A 20,738-nucleotide genomic window follows, 5' to 3' on the forward strand; every position below is an offset into this window, starting at 1 on the left:
GTCTCCCAAAACACGCACCTCGCACAACATACACACAACACACCGCATACATGGGAGGCCGTCCTTACATGACCATAGCTGTTAATAGGACGTTAATTAATCATACAAACAAACAAAAATCGAATCCCAGGTACTGACCGCTGGTCAATGGTTTTTTTACGGGTACTCCGGCTTTCCTCCACCGACAAACCTAGCACGTCCTTACATGACCCTGACTGTTAATAGGACGTTAAACTTATTAACTATGTTTCTTTTACAGTAAAATCTGTACAAACTATGCAATGGGCAATTCAACTATGAAATAAACACTAACATGTTACGTCATAATCTACCAAGCTGAAACAAGACAGGGTTTTTCCATGACTATGAATATTTCCAGTTACGCCAAAAATGAAGTCGGTAATGGCCATCGTGTGGGCATAGCCTTTCATTTAAAAGGTTTCTCAAACATGTAAACACTACCGAAGCAGTAATTTTAGTAAACCCACTACGACGAACAAACTCATACGGATCGATAGATCAATGCAATAATGTGACCAAAATGGAAACAAAAGCGTCCATGTTCCTTGAGTCTTGATGGTATTTCGTTCAAATTAGCGGATTTGAAAATAAATCATAAAAAGCTTTTGTAGAATACTGTAGGATAGCAATAATTGAAGGCTTTACACGTTTCTTTAAAAAAATACATTTCGAGTGACTAATGATACGTTTAACGCTATCAGTGTCATTCACAGTATAGGGCGTTGATTTAAGAATATAATTTTTTATAACGAAAAACTAGTAGTGACAACTAGGTATTACTCGGTATTTTATTTATAGAGAACAAATTTATTATAGCAAAACCTTATTATCAAATTCACGTCCGCTTAATTCATGCAAAGGATGCGAGACGCGTGTTTTTAATGTATGTGAAATCTTTTTGCACGAAAATGCTTTCCTAATTTACATTGTACAACGAAAATAGATTACTATATTTTTGATTTCTAAGTTGTGCTGCCGTAAATAATGGATTAAGGTTTGTTATTAGTTTGGTTTGGTTTATTTATCAGGGTGATGTTAGGACGGTCTCAGTGGATGTGATGTCTTGTGAGTGTGAAGTGCAGGTTGTGTGTTTTAGGAGAACGCCGTGTGTTCGTGTTGTGTCTTCTTGTATAGTGGATCTCTTGCCCTTTTCATAGTGTATATCACTGAAGCCTGCCGCCGATAATAAACATATCTCACATTTCTCATTAATTTGTCAGATAACCTGAAAATTCCTTTTTGAAACGTTATTGATGAGGCTAATCATAACAAAAAAAATCACTCTTCTTATCACTCAATACCTTCGTAACTTAATAAACATAATTGTCACTCCACTTTTAAAGTAATGTCTTTGTTTCTACAAATATATATGTTACTATTTTTGGTTGGTTTTAGTTTTACGTCTTATTAACAGCCAGGGTCATATAAGGACGTGAGAAGGAAACCCGGAGTACTCGGAGAAAAACCACCGAGCAGCGGTGGAGGGCTTCCAAGCTATTTTAAACGTGTACGCGTGCAAAATCAATAATCAAATTTAATAACTTTGCGAATACGAACTTTACAAAAGCCAGTAAATATGAAAGTTTAAAATTAAGATGGAGACAGAAAAAAATATAAAACACTTTAAATGTTTTTTATAACAAAATGACAGCAAGTCACAGACCATACAACTTAAACAATAATATATAAAACAGCGTAATGTCGAAGGTAATGCGCTGTTCTGTAACTTGAGAATTATTTATGATCCAATGGTGACCTATACTAATATAAGGACAGGTGATATGATATTTATCAGTTGTCTGTATTCTATTTCTAACATATATCGATTAATCTTCCTCTACATCGTATAGTTATTTTTTCGGAGATTTTACAATTTTAATGGCTTTAACGAATTTCACTATTGGGAATGAATGGTAGCATATGGCAAACATATTTTTACAAATATGATTAATGCATTACTCTAGATAGTAATTACATTTAAAGTGGTTAACGTCTAAGAAAATGTATTGATTTTGTTTACGTAGCGTGGTTTTTCTTTGGTTATTTCCCTTGAATCACTCTATGTTATCGGAGATCGATTAGTTTTGTACAGTTCTTATGTATATACTTGTTAAGATCTGTACATTAAGATAATTGATATTATTTAGTCTTAGGCTAATAAGCTTCTAATGCATGTCCCAGTGAGCCGTCAAACTATTTAATCCAATATTTGTTTGCGACACAAAAAAATACTTCTGTCTATTATGAGACACTGTCTACTTTCAGTTGTACTTTATACAACGTTTTCGATTTTCAGCATTTGTCTATACCAGCTCCAAAAATGCAAGAAAAACGGATATCCCCTTAATGGACTCGCTGACTTTGTGGGCATGTGACAGGACAAAGATTGTTTTAACAATATGCCCTGTAAAGCTGATTTGCTGATGTGGCTGCATGCCCTTTAATAGTATATCTAGCTGTTAATGATAACTTTATTTTCCGAACTTTCTTGTTTGGTTTTATACAGTTACACAAAGTGTCGATTACTAAATAACTAATGGAAAGTTTCCATGATTTCATTATCTGTACTAAAATTAATCAAGTGTTTAACTTTGAAAGGACGTCTATGGTGATGGTTATACCTCAAACAATTATATGAAGGTATGTGTACATTGTATAGATAATACAGATTTTATTTAACGTACCAGCGACTATAATGACGCCGATATTTATAGCTTGCAACTTTATACCCATCAATAAAATCACAATTAAAATATTCTGGGACTATGTGTATGGTCAAGTGCCCTAAATGCGTCAGGGACCTGTTTTCGTCATGTTTACAATTTTGCTTATATCTCGTGTACTATCGCGTGATTTCATAAAGAGTATCGTCAAGTTTGATCAAGGAAGATTTGTCTTGCTGATTGGGATTCTGTGCTATATGTGATTCATAGCCCAGACTTGGGGTTATTACAAATTATTTTGGCGATTCAACTTACTCGAATTTTTTGGTGCGGTATTGATGAAAACATAACGTTATTCTATGTGAACAGAAGTGTTCGCCACATTCCATGACCAATAGGTTTAAAGACATTTTTTAAACAGGTGTACCATTTTATTTAACAAAGCAACAACAAAATAACAATCCTCGGCATGGCCATCGCCTTCAGATCCCTACTCGAGGTGCCCGTGTACTGAAAAGAAATCTGAAATGACGGTTAATGTCGGTAACAAGGAGATACGCTGACCAACCAAAGTTACTTCCCTTCGTTTCACTATACCATAAATACAATCGGATCACCTGGTGATTTTTCACCTATGTTAAATCGATGTAACAACAGGACATTTTCAGCTTGAACACGATTTTACAAGTGCCTGCTGCTCAACATTTATTTGGAATGACCTCAAATTTCGTAATAGCCAAGTACAAGTAAGACAAAATACTATAATTTGTGTTGATGAAACTGGTACATTGTATTTCTTGCTGGTTTGTTGATATCCAAGAAGATTTGATTACCCTGACGAATATTGGCCCTTCAAGGTTACATACTTTATACGGATACATAATTTTGCGATACTGTTACGGTTAAACATCAACCAAAAGTACAGTAAGTTTCTCTCTTAACAAATAAATAAGATTCATTATTGCTGTAGGGTTTATTTTCAGCATGGTAATGGTGTCAAGTACGTATATCAGTAATTGTTCTCTTTGTCGCTGGTTGATGGTTGGTATAGGTCATTTTGATAGCCAGGTTCCTTGTGTGTAAGTTTTGGGAGGCTGTGGTATATCCTTTAATAATAAGACTCTTGCCCTTTTTTATATTGTCATTTCACTGAAGCATATCGACAAGCACATGAAGAAGCACTGACCACATCGGTCACATTTTACTGATAACATTCAAACCGGAGACAATCTTGTCAGTACCTGCTGACAGCTGTCTTGCATGGACTTCGAACTCCCGACCCAGAGATGTGATCTTGATGTAGTGGAGATGTAAGCAAATTATGGCTAAACGTTCCATTTTTTCAATATCAACGTGTATTGGCATCAGAGTAGTCTATTTCGCTGAATTTTAGTCATGTCTTCAATTAAAATCATACAATTGAGAATTGTCCTCTGGGAATGCCTGTTGTTTTCTATCCCAGACAAAGCGCCAACAGGTGACACCTCCTCTTGCTATACATAAAACGCTTTGTCAGCTCCTTACGGCGTCCACCTGTAGTAACTCTAAGGTCAAACGCCAACTTTAGGCATGTATCCTACACTTTACTTTTAGCAAAGCCTTTCCTGGCGTGTTGTAGTCGTTTATTCCAGGAATAACACTAACGTTCACATGCTTTTCACCGAAAACGTCCACTGTAGTAATAGTTCCTTCAGCTTATCCAGGAATAGCTCCCACTGTGGCTATGACTTAGTTATACTCTACAGGAATAACGTCGACCTAATCATACATCATGTCTTCCATTGTAACATCCGAACTACATTGCTATTTTGAACTCCATCGTTCAGGGCCCATCCGACTGGATATCTTCAAGATCTAAAATACATTGGTTTCAAATATTTAAGAGAGTGAACGAAGAATAATGTGGTTAATATATCTATACCTACATATTTTTATAATTACCAAGATTGTCATAAATATGTATTATATATATATATATGTCAGGATTGACAGACGAATGGTTTAACATAGCGATACAGAGATTACTAAAGTGCTTACTAATACGGGGCTCTAAATTGCGTCCTTACCAATTAGCTGGTAGCACGTGCCCCTCACAAAGACGCCTCCAGACTCCTCACATCCCACTTGCGTCATCCATAAGGACTGCGAAACTGTTCGCCAAAGCTGTGACCAAATTGTTGTATCTGTTCCAGCGTTTCCACCTATTACAAATTGAACACCGTTTTTATGACCGATTAAACAAGAAATGTAGATGCAGAGTTGGTCATCGTATTATCTATTTGAGCCTTAGTCTAGTCACCCTGAAACGTCTCACCACATGTAATGGAAATATATACAATCGATAAAGGGGAATATTTAAATATAGGCAACAGAGAACGGTAATTCTGTGCTTAAAGTTATATATGCCGTAAATGGGCGAAAATTTTGACATGTTATGTTTTCTTCGTTAGTCTATTGAAAACCGTAAGGTTTGATGAATTAATTGTTTGTTTTTTTTTCTTAAATTAACATCCTATTTACAGCCAGGGTCATGTAAGGACGGCCTCCCATGTATGCGGTGTGTTGCGTGTATGAAGAGCGGTGTGTTTTGGGAGACCGCGGTACACTTGTGTTGTATCTTCTTGTATTGTGGAACTCTTGCCCTTTTTATAGTACTATATCACTGAAGTATGCCACCAAAAACCCCAAACATCACACCCGGTCACATTAAGCTGTTAAAAGCATTCAAATGGCTTTAGATTCCTTATAAACGTTAGTTACAACTCATCAATTGTGTTCTGTAAAATTGTTGAATGTATGCCTTATGAATGGTTGATGGAAATGTACCTGTAGAAATCACTTTACAATTACTAATTACACTATAGAAATGTGAAATGAAATTGTAGACCATATTTTGACTGTAATGAATGATCCCTTCATTTCTATTTTCAGAAATAGCTGTACAACTATCAAAATCTAAGATGTCAGTCTGTCGACCATCTCAAAATGCAGTATGCACAATAAGAGCCTTAGTGGAACTTACATTCGAAATACGAGAAGATCCCTTCAGCACTTTCTGAGAAATAGCGGTAACAAGAATTGGTAACGGACGGAAGGACATATATAGGGATTGAATGTATTTTTATAATTTTCATTGCGGCTATGAATAGCAAAAGCTATCTACATATCCGGTGGAGCGCGTAAGCGCTCCTCGGAAGATATGTAGATAGCTTCTGCTATTCATAGCCGCTATGAAAATTAGAAAAATACATTCCATCCATATATTTACATTAAAATACAGTAAAACCCCTCTAACTCGAACCCGGATTCCTCGAATACCCCCTATTCGTCGAATTGGTCGTACGGTCCCGACTGTCTCTCTATATAATATATGTAACAAAACTCCGGATAACTCGAACAGCTATTCGTCGAATACCCCTTATTCCTCGAACAGAAATATGTCCACGTTTCATCAAATACATAGTATTTACCCATGTATTCGTCGAACAAGTGTTCGGCCCTTGAGATTATTTTACCTGTGTCACACCTGACTGCACCGACCGACATGGATAATTGCTCATGATTTTGTGTTTATACACTTGGCGTGTCAAGCCTGTAGGTAATTAAGAGATTAACGGTGTCATTATTACCTACCTACACGATCGCAAGTCGTTGTTTGATGCTAACTTTATTTAAATATTTCAGAAAAGGCATAAAGTTATTGATGTTTCCCTCGTAATAATCTTCGCTGTAAATACGAAAATACGAAAGTTGTTGATCCGTGTTAATAAAAAGTACGCAATGTGGAATGACAAAAGAGGCGGAAGATATTGCTGACGTCCGCCTAATTATAAAAGTGGGTTTTTTTTTAATTTCTTTGTTAGTTTCATTCGACAGGCTAACACAATGTTATTTGCGGAAAGATGTAAACGATATCGAACGACATATGCAAAGTACATCCTGTAAATTGTATTTTGTAACTAACTTTCCTCGTAAATTTACTAAATAGACATCTATAAATATCATTTCTTATGTCCGTACATTGACCTAGATGACGATCGCTTACTCTGATGTGAATGACATTTGATTTAGGGCTTTCTCGTAAGCATTTTCAAACCCTAAATTTATGGGTTTTTTTCAACTTGATATTGATATTGCTATCAATAAAAAACTTAAATAAAAAATCCAAAATGCTGAAAGATAGGATAATCAAAATGTCATTGCCGTGCATTGTTTGTCATAGTTTGAGACCGGACATTTTGACTGTCGATATATATATATATGTCCTAGTAACGAACCTCGGATGAGTCGAATACCCCGTATTCCTCGAACTATTTACCTGGTCCCCTGCTGTTCGAGTTATAGGGGTTTTACTGTAGTTTATGAAAATAAAAAATTTGAAAGGTTTTTATATTATATTTAAAATTATGACACTCATATACGACGAGAAACGATAACAGCTGCATGACGAAGTCGTTCCACAACGTCGCGTTTTCAAGCTTCCGTTTTCCGGTCGACCTTTTTTTGCAAATAACAAACGATAAACAAGAAATATAGTTAAAATAAGATTTTAATGACTTATTAAAGCAAACCTTAGTTGATACTTTATCAATAAACAACACATTTGATATTATACATTAAAATGTATAATTTTCTTTTAAGCATTGATGTCACTATTGTTTTTAACTTCATCGGAGCAGGAAACAAATTTTGTTTGCAAACTGTGAATCCACGTAGCAGATTCTTAAAAAATCTGCAAACAAAATTTATTTCATAACCCGATAAAGTTAAAAAAAAAATAGTTACATCAATGCTTATAATTATTTTTTTCCGACTGCTCGATAACATAAAATACGTTTAAACGTACGATTCCGTTGATCTTCCAATGGATATTTTTTCTAAACCAATACGCAACGTCGACGTCACTATTGTGAAGTCATGTATAAATTATAAGCATTGATGCTTCAGTACCTTTTGCTTCAATGATATAGCACTTTGAAAAGGGCATACTTCCATTGTAATAAAGAGAAAGAACATAAAATAATATATATAATCGTACAGTGAAACAGAACATCTTTTAATTTCACAATGGGTTATGGACATATTTTCTAAATAACGTCCCTTCTACGTGTAACCTTTGACCCAAAGTTTGTTTGTCAACTCAGTCTGATAGATTTTGATAGACGACGCTAATGTATTGTCATCTTATTTTCGTCGTTTTTTTTTATAAATGAGTCTCTTTAAAGATGATCCAACGCTGACAAACAGTATTTATCACTATGAACAACATGAGCATACGATTTAGTATTTTTCTTCAGTTAAAAAAAGTTACTTACTTTACACAATTACCACCATTGAAAAGTTTGAGCTTCTAAATTTTACGTTAAGTTAAAAATATAAAAAATAACAATTAATTGCACCCCGAAAAATTCCATGTCACTATATCCTATATGGAATGAATTACTGATTGCGCATGCACCAAAGGCAAAAAAAATTATTTCATTACATTTTTGTGCTAATAAGAATATAAGACATATATACACGATTGAACACTCATTACTGTTCAAATGAATATCATTAATGCTCTGTCGGCAGTTGAGCATCTTTAAAGATCAATTAAAATCGTACTTAAAATCTTCAAATCCTTTAAAACTCTTATCAGAGATTGGTCATATGAAAACAGTTATGGAGTTAACCATGGAAAGTCAGTTACTTTGGAATAAGCAAGTATTAAGCGAAGCGGGTGGTGATCACACGGGTACGTACAGGCACATAGGTTATTTTCATACATACAAATTTACGTGTACTATTTATATATATTTTTAGTGTGTATTTTTGTCGAATCTGTACATAGTTTACAAATACCTTTTGTATTGTGGATCACGTTGTTACTTAGCCAAACAAGGATTCATTTTTTTGTTCAATAAACTAAGTTTGAAATTTGAAGGTCTGCATTGCTTAAATAAAGTTATGCATAATACTGTTTAGACGATATGAAATATGTCTTTTATAAACGGTTTCGCGATCGATCAATATACTGACACTGTCACAATTCACTGACAAAATACACAAGTTAAATCGTAACAAACAGGAACAAATGACCAGAACTGTAGTAGATATAAGGAGTGTTTCAATATATATTTGGATTGGCGTCTTTTACTGATGAAGTAAGACACAATGTTAAGATATGTTCACAGAGGCACTATCTACATCTTATTTCCTGGTAAAATGTACTTGATTTCACCTGACACAAGTTCCCTCTTGTAGCCTTCAATAGCCTTTAAATGGTGTCTCGGTAACTTGATTAAATTCCTTTTAGCACTATGTCTTAAAAGGCTTAATTAGAAGTAGATGAAGTTTTGAAAACAAAGTGTCCAACAGGATTAATAAATAACTTAAATCAGAACGATAGGTATTTCAACCTATTCAAATCGAAAAGGCTAATGTAAAATGATGTCACATAAAATGAAATGGTTTAAATAACTACCATTATAAAAATATTCAAACATGCACAACATTAAATGCATTATTTTCGTACCATTTTGCGTTAACTACAATATTTATAGAACCGTCATAATTAAGCAAAATAACTACACTCGCATAATGCTAACAAAATATCATAATGGTCCTTTTCACATATAAATACAATATTGTATATCAACTTACCGGATACCAGTAACAATCCGAATAGGACGATAGAGAGAACTTTCATGGTCACTGCCATAAAGTCGGGGTCTATAACAGGGTGGTGAGTTGTGTATCGACGTTATATAGTTAGTCTACCTATATATAATAACCTGTCGTATATACACATTTCAACAGGCAGTCATCAACAGTTAGTCTGTCCCAGGGTAGGGACACGATTTATTACATTTATATAAGTTGTTTGTATCAAAATGGATTTTGTAAATTTTGTGATACGTGTAAATATTAATAGAAATATACCATCTAATTAAAATTAGACTTGTAATTCCGTTCCCATTACGATTTTCTATATTACGCTTTATTGAACGAAATTATAAGTCTAAGTTTGATTAGATTGAGGAAGATATATTGAGTTTTACACAACGAGTGAGTTGCGAAAGGCACGAGTTTTAACGATTGTCCTTTATAAGTTAAAGAAAATTTACGAGTGTGAAATAAATTCTATATTCATTAACCCAGAGATGTGTGACCTGTTTCTATCCACAACTAAATCGTGTACAAGGTCAGAATAAGATAACGTTATTTGCCGACATAAGCCAGTAAGGATATGCCAGTAATATTAAAAAAATCTTTTTTGTATAAAGAAAATAGGTTCATGAGGTATTGAACAATAAACTACTCCTTGTCGAACTACACGTAGGCATGTTTACGGCAAAGTGACCTCCACTTCCCGCCAAATAATCGTCAAACTACTGTGACAAAGGTCAATCCAAGCATATAAACATCATGTGCATCATTTCTGGATCTTCAATCGTGCACCGAGCGGACTATGACGTCATTCGATTATTGCTGACGTAAAAAAATTTGTGTTGCGACACTGAGAAATAAAATTAGTTTGGGTCAAAGTTCTAAATCGTGATCAATCAAAAGCCCGGAAAGTCATATTCCACAAATGAAATATCAGAGGATCTATATTTATCCAACACCCCACTTATTTATACAATAACCTGAACGTGGAATAACATTTGATTGTTTGATTACATATTAACGTCCTATTAACAGCCAGGGTCATTTAAGGACGGCCTTCCGTGTATGTGATATCATGAGTGTATGAAGTGCGATGTGTGTGTTTTTTGGGGACTGAGGTATGTTACTGAAGCATGCCGCCGAAGACACATAGCAACACACTCCAATTGCGTGAGGCAATGTCGAGGGAGACGTAAGGAAGGAGAGATACGACAATATTTATAACATAAAGCAATTTAGCTTATTATGATTTCTAAAGTGTTTGATGAAACTTTTGCTTACATTCGAAAAATCAAATTTTATTCTGTATATATTCTTGTTTTCAAATGTTTATGCTGTGCTGCTACAAATAAATAAGATAAACTAGTCTAGCCAGTTGTTACCTATTCACTTGTGCAATGTTATAATGCTATGTGTGCACAGTGATAATGCTGTATTAAGAACAAATGCTATATTCATGATTTAAAGGTGATTTCCACAACTCTGAATGTTTTGCCTCCATCACAGGATAACTTTTCATATACCATATTGTATAAGAGTTACATTATACAACCGTAACTTGCATGACAAGGTAAAACAAAGACTCGATGTTTATGTTTTTCTAAAGTAGAATCTGGTCACACTGACGTTTCGTATGTAAACATAACGGTGAGGTTATTTGGGAACATAAACATGTGTTAAACCCTGTCGACTTGATTTCCTCAACTGCACAATTGTAGGACAACAATTTACTATTCAATAGTAATACGTCATGATAGTTCCTAATGTCATGTTCACTCGTTTATTAACAGGAGGTATCACCTCAAGAGTTAGTTTAACGTCCTATTAACAGTCAGGGCCAAGTTAGGACGCGCCAGGTATGTTGTTGGAGTAGGAAAGCTGGAGAAAACCCACCGACTAGCGGTCAGTACCTAGCAACTGCCCCATATGAGATTCGAACTCGCAACCCAGAGGTGGAGGGCTTGTGGTAATATGTTGAGACATCGTAATCACTCGACCACGGTGGCGTATACAATTTGTGTCCCCTTATTGTACAAGTTACAATCTTTCTCATTTATATATTACTAAATCAATATGAATGGCATGAGTATACATGTATACTCCAAATATAAATTTCTGCGTAAATAACAAGCAATGTGGAAAGTAAATTCAGGTATATTGGTGATATTGGTTATTATTCTAAAAATCAATAACGCTTCATTATTGGCCAGATAATCCTTCCTTTTATATGTAGCCAGGCTGTGGCGTATTTAAATACATCGCATTGTAATACAAGAGTACATAAACAAACTTAACTTTTTCAGTTATTCAACAGCTAATACTGTTAAGTATTTGAGATTAAGATTATATTCAATGTTTGGTTTGGCCTCATGTTAACTAGACGTGTTTCAGAAAGGACATAACTGGCTACACTATCCCAACATACATACGCAGATCCGTATACATTATACAATTATCGACCTATTTTCAGGTGGATACGGTGTGTTATCAACCCGAGTAGGTGATATATCCCGAGGCCGGAGGTATATAATATATATCATATAATATGTCGATAACTGTTTTATTTATGACACTTACATGATATTAACCCGGCTCTTCAAAAAGGCTAAACTATAAAAAAGGACGATATCTGCAAACTTTCTGTTTACATGTAGGCTAGTATATGGTAAATATCCAAATGCGTCTTGTTAACGGTGTAGACTGGTAGAACCGAAATATTGTACCAACTGCAGCCCGTCTGACATTCTTGAACATTTTCCATAAATTGAAGTTTGCAGTTGATCGCCGTTGATCGCAGTAAACTTGCTGCCTTCCGCCATATATATTGCCGACTATAATAATGACGTCACTGCAGATTATCCCGACGTCATTGAATGAGGAAAACTCCCGTTACGCTATATTTGGGTACGACTCGACGTCAAAAGTGATTTTGACGTCACATCTCAAGGGAGTTTTCCTCGATCTATTTTTGACACAGGTTACTGGACTCGCGAGAGGTATCTGGACTGAGTCCAGTAACCTCGCGTGTTTTTGCCGCCGATTTCGGGGTTGATATCGCAGTTGATGAATACTTCTGAGAAACGTATTGGCCAATCAAAATACAGCAAAAGCATCAGTCATATAATAATATACAATTATCGACCTATTTTCAAGTGGATACGGTGAGCTATCAACCCGAATAAATGATATATCCCGAGGCCGGAGGCCGAGGGTCATATCATTTTCGAGGGTTGATAACTCACCGTATCCACCTGAAAAATAGGTTGATAACTGTTTTATTATATGACATTTACAGGATATTAACCCTGCTCTTTTCATAAAGACTTTACTACAATAAAAAAGATGATATTTGCAAATATTCTTTTTTTACAAAAGTAGTTTATCCATTACATGTAATTTATGGTAAATATTCAAATGCTTCTTGCTATTGTTTTTAGACTGGTAGAACCGGATTATTTTATCGCTGTATAAACTGCACGTCTGGCATTCTTGAACATTTTCCATAAATTGAAGTTTGCAGTTGATCACCGTTGATCGCAGTAAACTTGCTTCCGTCCGACATATATGTTGCTAACTATAATGTGGACGTCACAATAGATTATTCCGACGTCATTGAACTAGGAAACTCCCGTTATGTTATATTTGGGTACGACTCTACGTCAAAAGTGATTATGACGTCACATCTAAAGGGTGTTTTCCTCGATCTATTTTTTGACACAGGTTACTGGACTCGCGAGAGGTATTTGGACTGAGTCCAGTAACCTCGCGCGCTTTTCACCGCCGATTTCGGGGTTGATATCGCAGTTGATGAATATTTTTTAAAACGTATTGGCCAATCAAAATACAGCAAAATCACCAGTCATATAATAATATGTTATATTATCATGGTGAGTTTAGTCATTCTTTTAAGTTGAATAACGAGGATACTGCTGGCATTACAACACTAGGTATACATGAGGCCTCCAGTGGTTGTGACATGTATCTAGTTATGATTTTGGTTAAATAATCGTCATAAACATTGTTAAATATTATAAACAAAATGAATCTTTTCAATTAAATTGTTCTAAGGGAGATAACCCGTACAGAAAATTTGAAATTATCCATTGTTTGTGAATGCATATAAGATATAGAAATATGAATCAATCAAGATCGTTGGTTTCAATGTATCAGTGTCTTTAGGTTCAGTTAAGGTTCCTGTTTTTGTATTGACATTTGCAATAGCCTCCATCGTTTAGTTTGGTTAATCAAACCAAAAAAAAAACGCATTCATCAATTAAAACATGAAAAAAAACAAGTGAAGGAATTCATTTCGTCTTTAATGTAAATATGGAATGATTTCTGGAAAACTATTACTTTGAAGCAGGTAGAGAATAACAAATTTAATCGAAAACACATTAGGTTAACTTATTTCATAGTAGAACACTCGAGAAAAAGTATTTCAATACAAAATTCATTGCCATGTTCAGTTCATGTTTACTTTAAACCATACGGCGTATAGAACATGGCAGATCCACCATTCACAGATGTGATATCATGTTTTAAAAATTATTAACTTGTTTGAATTTGCTGTTCTGACAAAACAAAAAATGAAAGCATCATTTTCACTTTATTTTGTTTCAACTGATTAATATATTGTAATACAATAACATCAGGACAAACAAATAAAATCCTTTTTGATCCGTCATGTTTTTGTTTGAACTTAAAACACTTTGTCACTCTCCATGTAAACAGCATTTTCAAACTTGTTCTCCTCAAGTATCTCCACCATTTTAGAGATTGGTGTGTCCGGCTTCGTCATTTTGCCAATTTCTCGGAAATCTGAAACATACATATGCACCGTTTGTGTGTTACTTATTTAATATGCCTCTGTGATATTAAAATACTATGAGTAAACATTCAACTTTTATTCCGTTTTTCATCTGATTTTACTTTCGCGTTTGACAGTGTACGGTAACAGTCATTAAACGTTTGTGTTGCTAGATGGATATTTTAAAGTGCATGACAGCGTAGCTCCCGCCTGTCAAACATCTCGCACCCATTCTGCATATGGATTTGGAAATTGCATTGATACATGTGCTGACAAATAACTCCTTTATAATTATTACCAACTTATCTTTGTCTTTAAAACGAAGTTGTGGTGCTGCTGGTCGAGCGTAAATGGAAACTAAATTCAGGATCTTATCTATTCTCTTAGTCTTCTTCTTTTGGTCTTCAATTGAACGCTCGATCCTGTGAGAAAGGCTCTGGGTCCTGTCCCCCGCCTGTTTGTATGTTTGATTAAATAAACGTCCTATTAACAGCCAGGGTCAGGTAAGGACGGTCTCCAATGTATGCAGTGTCCTGCGTGTATTAAGTGCGTGGTGCGTGTTATGGGTGACTGTACGTTATTCGTGTTGTGTGCTCTTATATAATGGAAATCTTGCCCCTTTCATAGTGCTGTATCACTGTAGCATGCCATCGAAGACACTAAGCGACACACCCACCAAGGAGCAGAAACTACCACTTCTATAGACTTTGTTATGTCTCGGCAGGGGACAGAACCCAGAGCCTACCACACATGGGCGAGCGCTCAACAGAAGGCCAAAAGTGAGGCGGTGTCAATGGAGACGTTAGGTAGAAGTCAATAGTCTATCAAAATGATAGTTTCTGTCCCTGCTTAGCAATCATACTAAAGACAGGTTCACCCCTTGTCAAGATAATGTGTTGTTCCGATCCTGCAGATTTTATGCTGCACACGAGAACTTGTTAAATTACTGTAACCGTAGTAGGCAACCCAGCTCAGAATCGATCTGATCTCCTCAGGATATGGTTATCAGATACGAAGGCACACTTCAGGATACTAGATTTGTCCTACATGTTTGAAGATAAAACATAAGACCACTTTGTGTATAAATTGTGACCAGCAGCCGCCAAATTGGTATCATTTCGTGAACAGTTTTCAAATGAAGAAACCACTGACCTTCATTTCTGCTGTAACAGTTTAACCATGTACATATCAAAGTATATTTAAATATAAATTATAAAAGGATAGCCATTCTAATAACGCACATTATCGCCATGCTTGCTTTTTATATGCAATGTTGAGCAGTAATTTTTAATTCAATCGTCACTATCAAAAATAAAATGTCTTTTTACTCATGTTTTCATTGATTTATTCATTATTTTTCATATATATATCTACATTTAATCCTTATTCTTCACAATCTCTCCTTTCTAGCTTATCCCATTATTCCTTCTTTCCTTCCCAATTCTTTGTTTTTCATTTTATTTTATCTCTCTCTTGTTTGTTTGTTTGTTTGATTAATTAACGTCCTATTAACAGCTATGGTCATGTAAGGACGGCCTCCCATGTATGCGGTGTGTTGCGTGTATGTTGTGCGAGGTGCGTGTTTCGGGAGACTGCGGTATATTCATGTTGTGTCTTCTTGTATAGTGGAACTTTTGCCGTTTTTATAGTGCTATATCACTGAAGCATGCCGCCGAAGACACCAAGCAACACACCCCACCCGGTCACATTATACTGACAACGGGCGAACCAGTCGTCCCACTCCCTTTTTGCTGAGCGCTTAGCAGGAGCAGAAACTACCACTTTTACAGACTTTGGTGTGTCTCGGCCAGGGGACAGAACCCAGAGCCTTCCACACAGGGGCAAACGCTCAACTCAAGGCCAAAAGTGAGGCGGTGCCAAGGGAGGCATTAGGAAGGATAAAGTCAGTTAGGAAGAATAGAAAAGATAAGATCCTAAATTTAGTCGCCTTTTACGATCATGCAATAGGGGCAGCAGGTACAATTCTAACGCCCTACCTGCAGGGCCATTATCTCTCTCTCCTTCCTCTCTATCAAAAAACCTAAACAATGTAATACTGATGAATGATAGAATGAAGTGAAAGATTTGCATGGAAGATATCTACATTCATATTTCATGATTTATGTGATTAATAAAAAATTGATATATTGTTTGACAAAAATATAAAATAAAATAAAATGGCCATCGACTATATGGAATATCAATGTATCTAACCATGTATTAAATTCATGTAATCTTACGTTTTAACAATCCAATCAGCTCCTTATTAAGACAGCAGCTTTCAACGCCTCTCATCATGTCCGTGTCCGACGCCCCGGGGGCAAAGGTCAGTATCCTTAAGGACGGTTCTTCTGCTGCCAGCACGCGCATGTACATGTCCCTGGCCGCTTTACCTATAAATAAAAAATAATACCATCAATAAACCTGTGACATGGAAAATAATATACATATAAATAAAAAGAAAACAAACACGCTTTATCATATGATACATATATATTAAAAAGTAATTTTATATTAAGTTTTTTGTTTGTTTGTTTGATTAATTAACGTCATATTAACAGCTATGGTCATGAAAGGACGGCCTCCCATGTATGTGGTGTGTTGTGTGTATGATGTGCGAGGTGCGTGTTTTGGGAGATTGTGGTATATCTTGTATAGTGGAACTGTTGCCCTTTTATAGCGCTGTATCACTGAAGTATGCCGCCGAAGACACAAAGCAACACACCCCACCCGGTCACATTATACTGACAACGAGCGAACCAGTCGTCCAACTCCCTGTATGCTGAGCGTTAAGCAGGAGCAAAAACTATCACTTTTATAGACTTTGGTGTGTCTCGGCCAGGGGACAGAACCCAGAGCCTTCCACACAGGGGCAAACGCTCATTTCAAGGCCAAAAGTGAGGCGGTACCAAGGGAGGCATTAGTTAAGAATAGAAAAGATAAGATCCTAAATTTAGTCGCTTTTACGATCATGCAATAGGGGCAGCAGGTACAATTCTAACGCCCTACCTGGAGGGAGATTTTATATTTAGATAATGTTATTTAGACTATTGGAGGTTTCTTGTTGCAAGTCTTAAAATTGTAATAGTGGAATTTCTTCTGCTCATAATGACAACATTGAACATAACTAATAGCGCTTTACATGCAGGAAAAACAATTGTGACACATATAAAACAAGTCAAAAGCTCACCTGCGCAATAAAGGTGCATGCATTGTATTGGGTTTGCAGCAGCTGACGATGAAACATTGACAACCACGCGAGATTTCGAGGAATCGGAAAATGTTTGGAAGAAACTTGTATTTAGTAGGATCATTCCAGTGACGTTGATGTCAAATGCACTTCTCACTTCCTCGGCATCGCAAAGATCCAAAACATTTTTTGACGCCGCAGTTATAACAGCACAATTATGTACGACCATAAATTGTTCAAAATCATTTGATGAGAGTTTGTTTTGTGATAGAATTTGGTCGAACATTCCTTTGAAGTTATCTTTTTCTACATTTCCTTGGTCAAATTGCTGTACCAGCACTGTAACAGTGGTTGTCTTGGATACAATTTCTGATTTCACAGATTGTAACGCCTGCTCATTCCTTGCCATGAGTACTATGACAGAGGTAGGGGGTAACTTATCCACAAACTGTAGTGCCATGCTTCTTCCTAATCCTCTACTAGCACCAGTAATGGCCACAAAACTCTTTCTAAGAAAAACATTTTCTTGTTTCTTCTCCATGTTAGCTTCCGACATCTTCTGCTGTACGTGTAGCATAGGCATAGCGCGAAATATTACTATCGGTACGTTATCACAAATAGATGAAATAGATAATGTGATATGCTGTGTAGATAAAGCATAACCTGCAGTTTGGCCTTGAATGATATCAGTTGTCGGTGGGCTGTATAACGCTGGATAAATAGCGTTCACAACGTAGATTCAGGTAATTGTCATGGTTTAAAATGTCGGCAACTGTATTTAACATTAGGTGGATACGGTCCCATGGCTTCATGGTTATAACGGGATGAGCAGGTGTTTCAAATTTCACACTGTCATACACCTCTACTATGCAATTTTAATTTGGCAATAGCACAGGCCCCTGGGATCTTCTATAATTTTTAAACGTATATCAAGGGTTTGCTTCTCGATTTTACCGACCAGACACAACACTACATAATTTGCATAATGTAGTCACGATATGTAAAATCGAGAAGCATTCCGAGAGAAAAATGAACATGGCGGTGATGGTACACGATGTTTAAATGGAGATTCTACTAAGTACGGGCCATGACACTTCCAAAGGAGATTGTGGATGAACACAGTTATGGGTACTGTTTACCACCACAAGCGTAGATTTTGTGATTTTGGCTTGGATTTTTAGGTACCCATTAGATAGGGAAATGTCTACATAGCATACGTATTTTTCGTTAAGTTCAATGCTGTTGGCATAGTTACTTAGTCTTTCATTAATAATAGTAGTAAATAGCTTACCCAAACACCTAACAAGAGTGGTCTATAATTTTTGACGTCAAACCTATCACCTTTATTTTTATATACAGGTATAATATTACCCATAAGCCACGACTTTGGAATGATACCAGTGTCAAATATGTAGTTATTTTTTTTACATATACAGGAATCATAATATCAATAGTAGATTTAACATATTCACTACAAACTAAGTCCTCACCAATAGCCTAATTGCTTCTTAATTTGCTGACACAATTAAGTATTTCAGATGCTGATATTTGTTGATTCAAGATATCATGAGCACCAAGGTTCGACAACTCTTTGATTTCTTCAATTGTTAGTACATGGTCAATATCACCGTCAACATTATTATTAAAATATGTACCAAAAAAGTGGAATAATTCATCGATGCTTGCCTTACATGATTTAATTGTGGAATTACCTTGATTTAACATTTTCCAATATTCTTTTGGGTTTCTAGATCTTAGATTATTTAACTTGGTTTTTATATTCTTCTTATGTGAATTCACAGCAGATTTCAGTGTTTTACGATAACTTTGTTCCTTATCATATAAATTTTCTTTGAGCGCAATATCACCATATCTTTTGTATAATCTCTTGGCTTTTCTGTAGTTCTGTCTAGCAGTAACATTCAGTAGTAAACAAGGTTTTTAAAAATTCTGATACTTCTTACAGGTTGGTTGATACCAAATGCATGTTTGGCAGCATCGACGAAGATTTCACACATTATATTTACAGTTTCATCAAGTGAATTTAAATTGTCAGTTTCGCTATTACACATAGCGTCTACGATATTGTCGATATACGGAAACCTTTCGGAAACATAATAAACAAATAATCCTTTACCAGCATCATTCCACTTTTTAGGTTTCAACAATGAAGAATGGTGTCTCTCCCCAATCTCGCTTGTATCAGAAATATTACATTTTTTTAGATAAACATAAGTTAATTGGACAGTGTACATCTGACAACAATGTGGAGAATTCGTTAATCGAGAACTCATTTACTAACTTTAAAAAGTCAAAATTACTTATACAATAATATCAGAGTGATTAAAAAGTGCATCCGATACTTCAACAAAATCAGGTTGTTCTGCAGTTCTACTATTAAAATCACCAAGCAGACATATATACTTAAATCTCCACTTAGGTTCAAAAATTCATTCTCAATTTCCTCAAAACAATCGATTGAAGAATAATTAGAATTAGCGGGGGGTACATAATTTAAAGCAAACAATACGTTGCCATGGCAATAAAGTACAGAACTATTCATTTTAACCCATAGAGTATGTTTAGAATCTGTTTTCAGGTAAATAATGTGTTTAGCATATTCATTTTTACATAAACAATAATTCCACCAGATTTTTTAGTAGATAATGACTTTCTGTGCTTACAATATACCGTGTACCCATCAATATCTATAGAGTCTGCCTCATCAGTTTTTGACTCAGTGATACAAGTCATATCATACTTCAATATGTATTCAATAAACTCGGGACATTTAAGTTTACCTACAAGACCATTTACATTTACACAGATAATTTTTAACGAGTCACTTACGGGCGGTTCTTCCTCCGCGGGATCCTGTAATTTTTTAACGAGTCACTTACGGGCGGTTCTTCCTCCCCGGGATCCTGGACAGATTTGACTGAAGTTTCCGCGTATTAAATCTGTTACTACCCGAAGAAAATATACCGCGCTTAGCAGGAAGTGACTCTGGATTTACCAAATCCCTGTCCGACTGATCGTGAATCCACGCGTTCTGGAGTACTGTTATCACGAGGCCTATCAAAGGATCTAACAGCACTACTATATCTTCTGCTAGTGTCGTCCTTTGGTCTAGCACCAGTAGCGTTAACTTCGTTGACAGTTATACGGCGTCCTTTCGGTACTTATCTAGGTTTATCTTTCGTTACAATATCCTCCGTGTATAGATGACCGTCTACAAACAGTCTACGAACTAGTTTCACTCGGTGACCTTCGCGCCGTAGTTCTTTGAGTTTGGGATACAACACCCTCCGCTTTTCCTCAATTTTTTTTGGGAATTGCTCGTTAATGAAGAAGGTGGTACCGCTAAGTTTCCTTGAGTTTCCCAGTACATTGGACCTATCTCTAT

General features: G+C 35.8%; 1 protein-coding gene and 1 long non-coding RNA gene across 2 annotated transcripts; both read right to left on the reverse strand.

Moving 5' to 3' along the window:
- Positions 1-3,449: 3,449 nt before the first annotated feature.
- LOC138315054 (uncharacterized) lies at positions 3,450-9,563 on the reverse strand. Its single transcript, XR_011207456.1, has 3 exons — positions 9,330-9,563; positions 4,751-4,885; positions 3,450-4,538 (listed from the first exon to the last, which is right to left on the reverse strand). It is a non-coding gene; the product is annotated as an uncharacterized lncRNA (long non-coding RNA).
- Positions 9,564-13,922: 4,359 nt separating this feature from the next.
- On the reverse strand, positions 13,923-19,467 carry LOC138315053 (sepiapterin reductase-like). The gene is made up of 3 exons (XM_069255782.1): positions 17,333-19,467; positions 16,383-16,535; positions 13,923-14,153 (listed from the first exon to the last, which is right to left on the reverse strand). Exons 1-3 carry the CDS (start codon positions 17,913-17,915, stop codon positions 14,035-14,037), a joined length of 855 nt encoding a protein of 284 aa, XP_069111883.1. The 5' UTR covers positions 17,916-19,467; the 3' UTR covers positions 13,923-14,034.
- Between the last annotated feature and the right edge of the window lie 1,271 nt (positions 19,468-20,738).

The sequence above is a fragment of the Argopecten irradians genome, chromosome 2, assembly GCF_041381155.1.
Source record: "Argopecten irradians isolate NY chromosome 2, Ai_NY, whole genome shotgun sequence".
Taxonomy (NCBI): domain Eukaryota; kingdom Metazoa; phylum Mollusca; class Bivalvia; order Pectinida; family Pectinidae; genus Argopecten; species Argopecten irradians.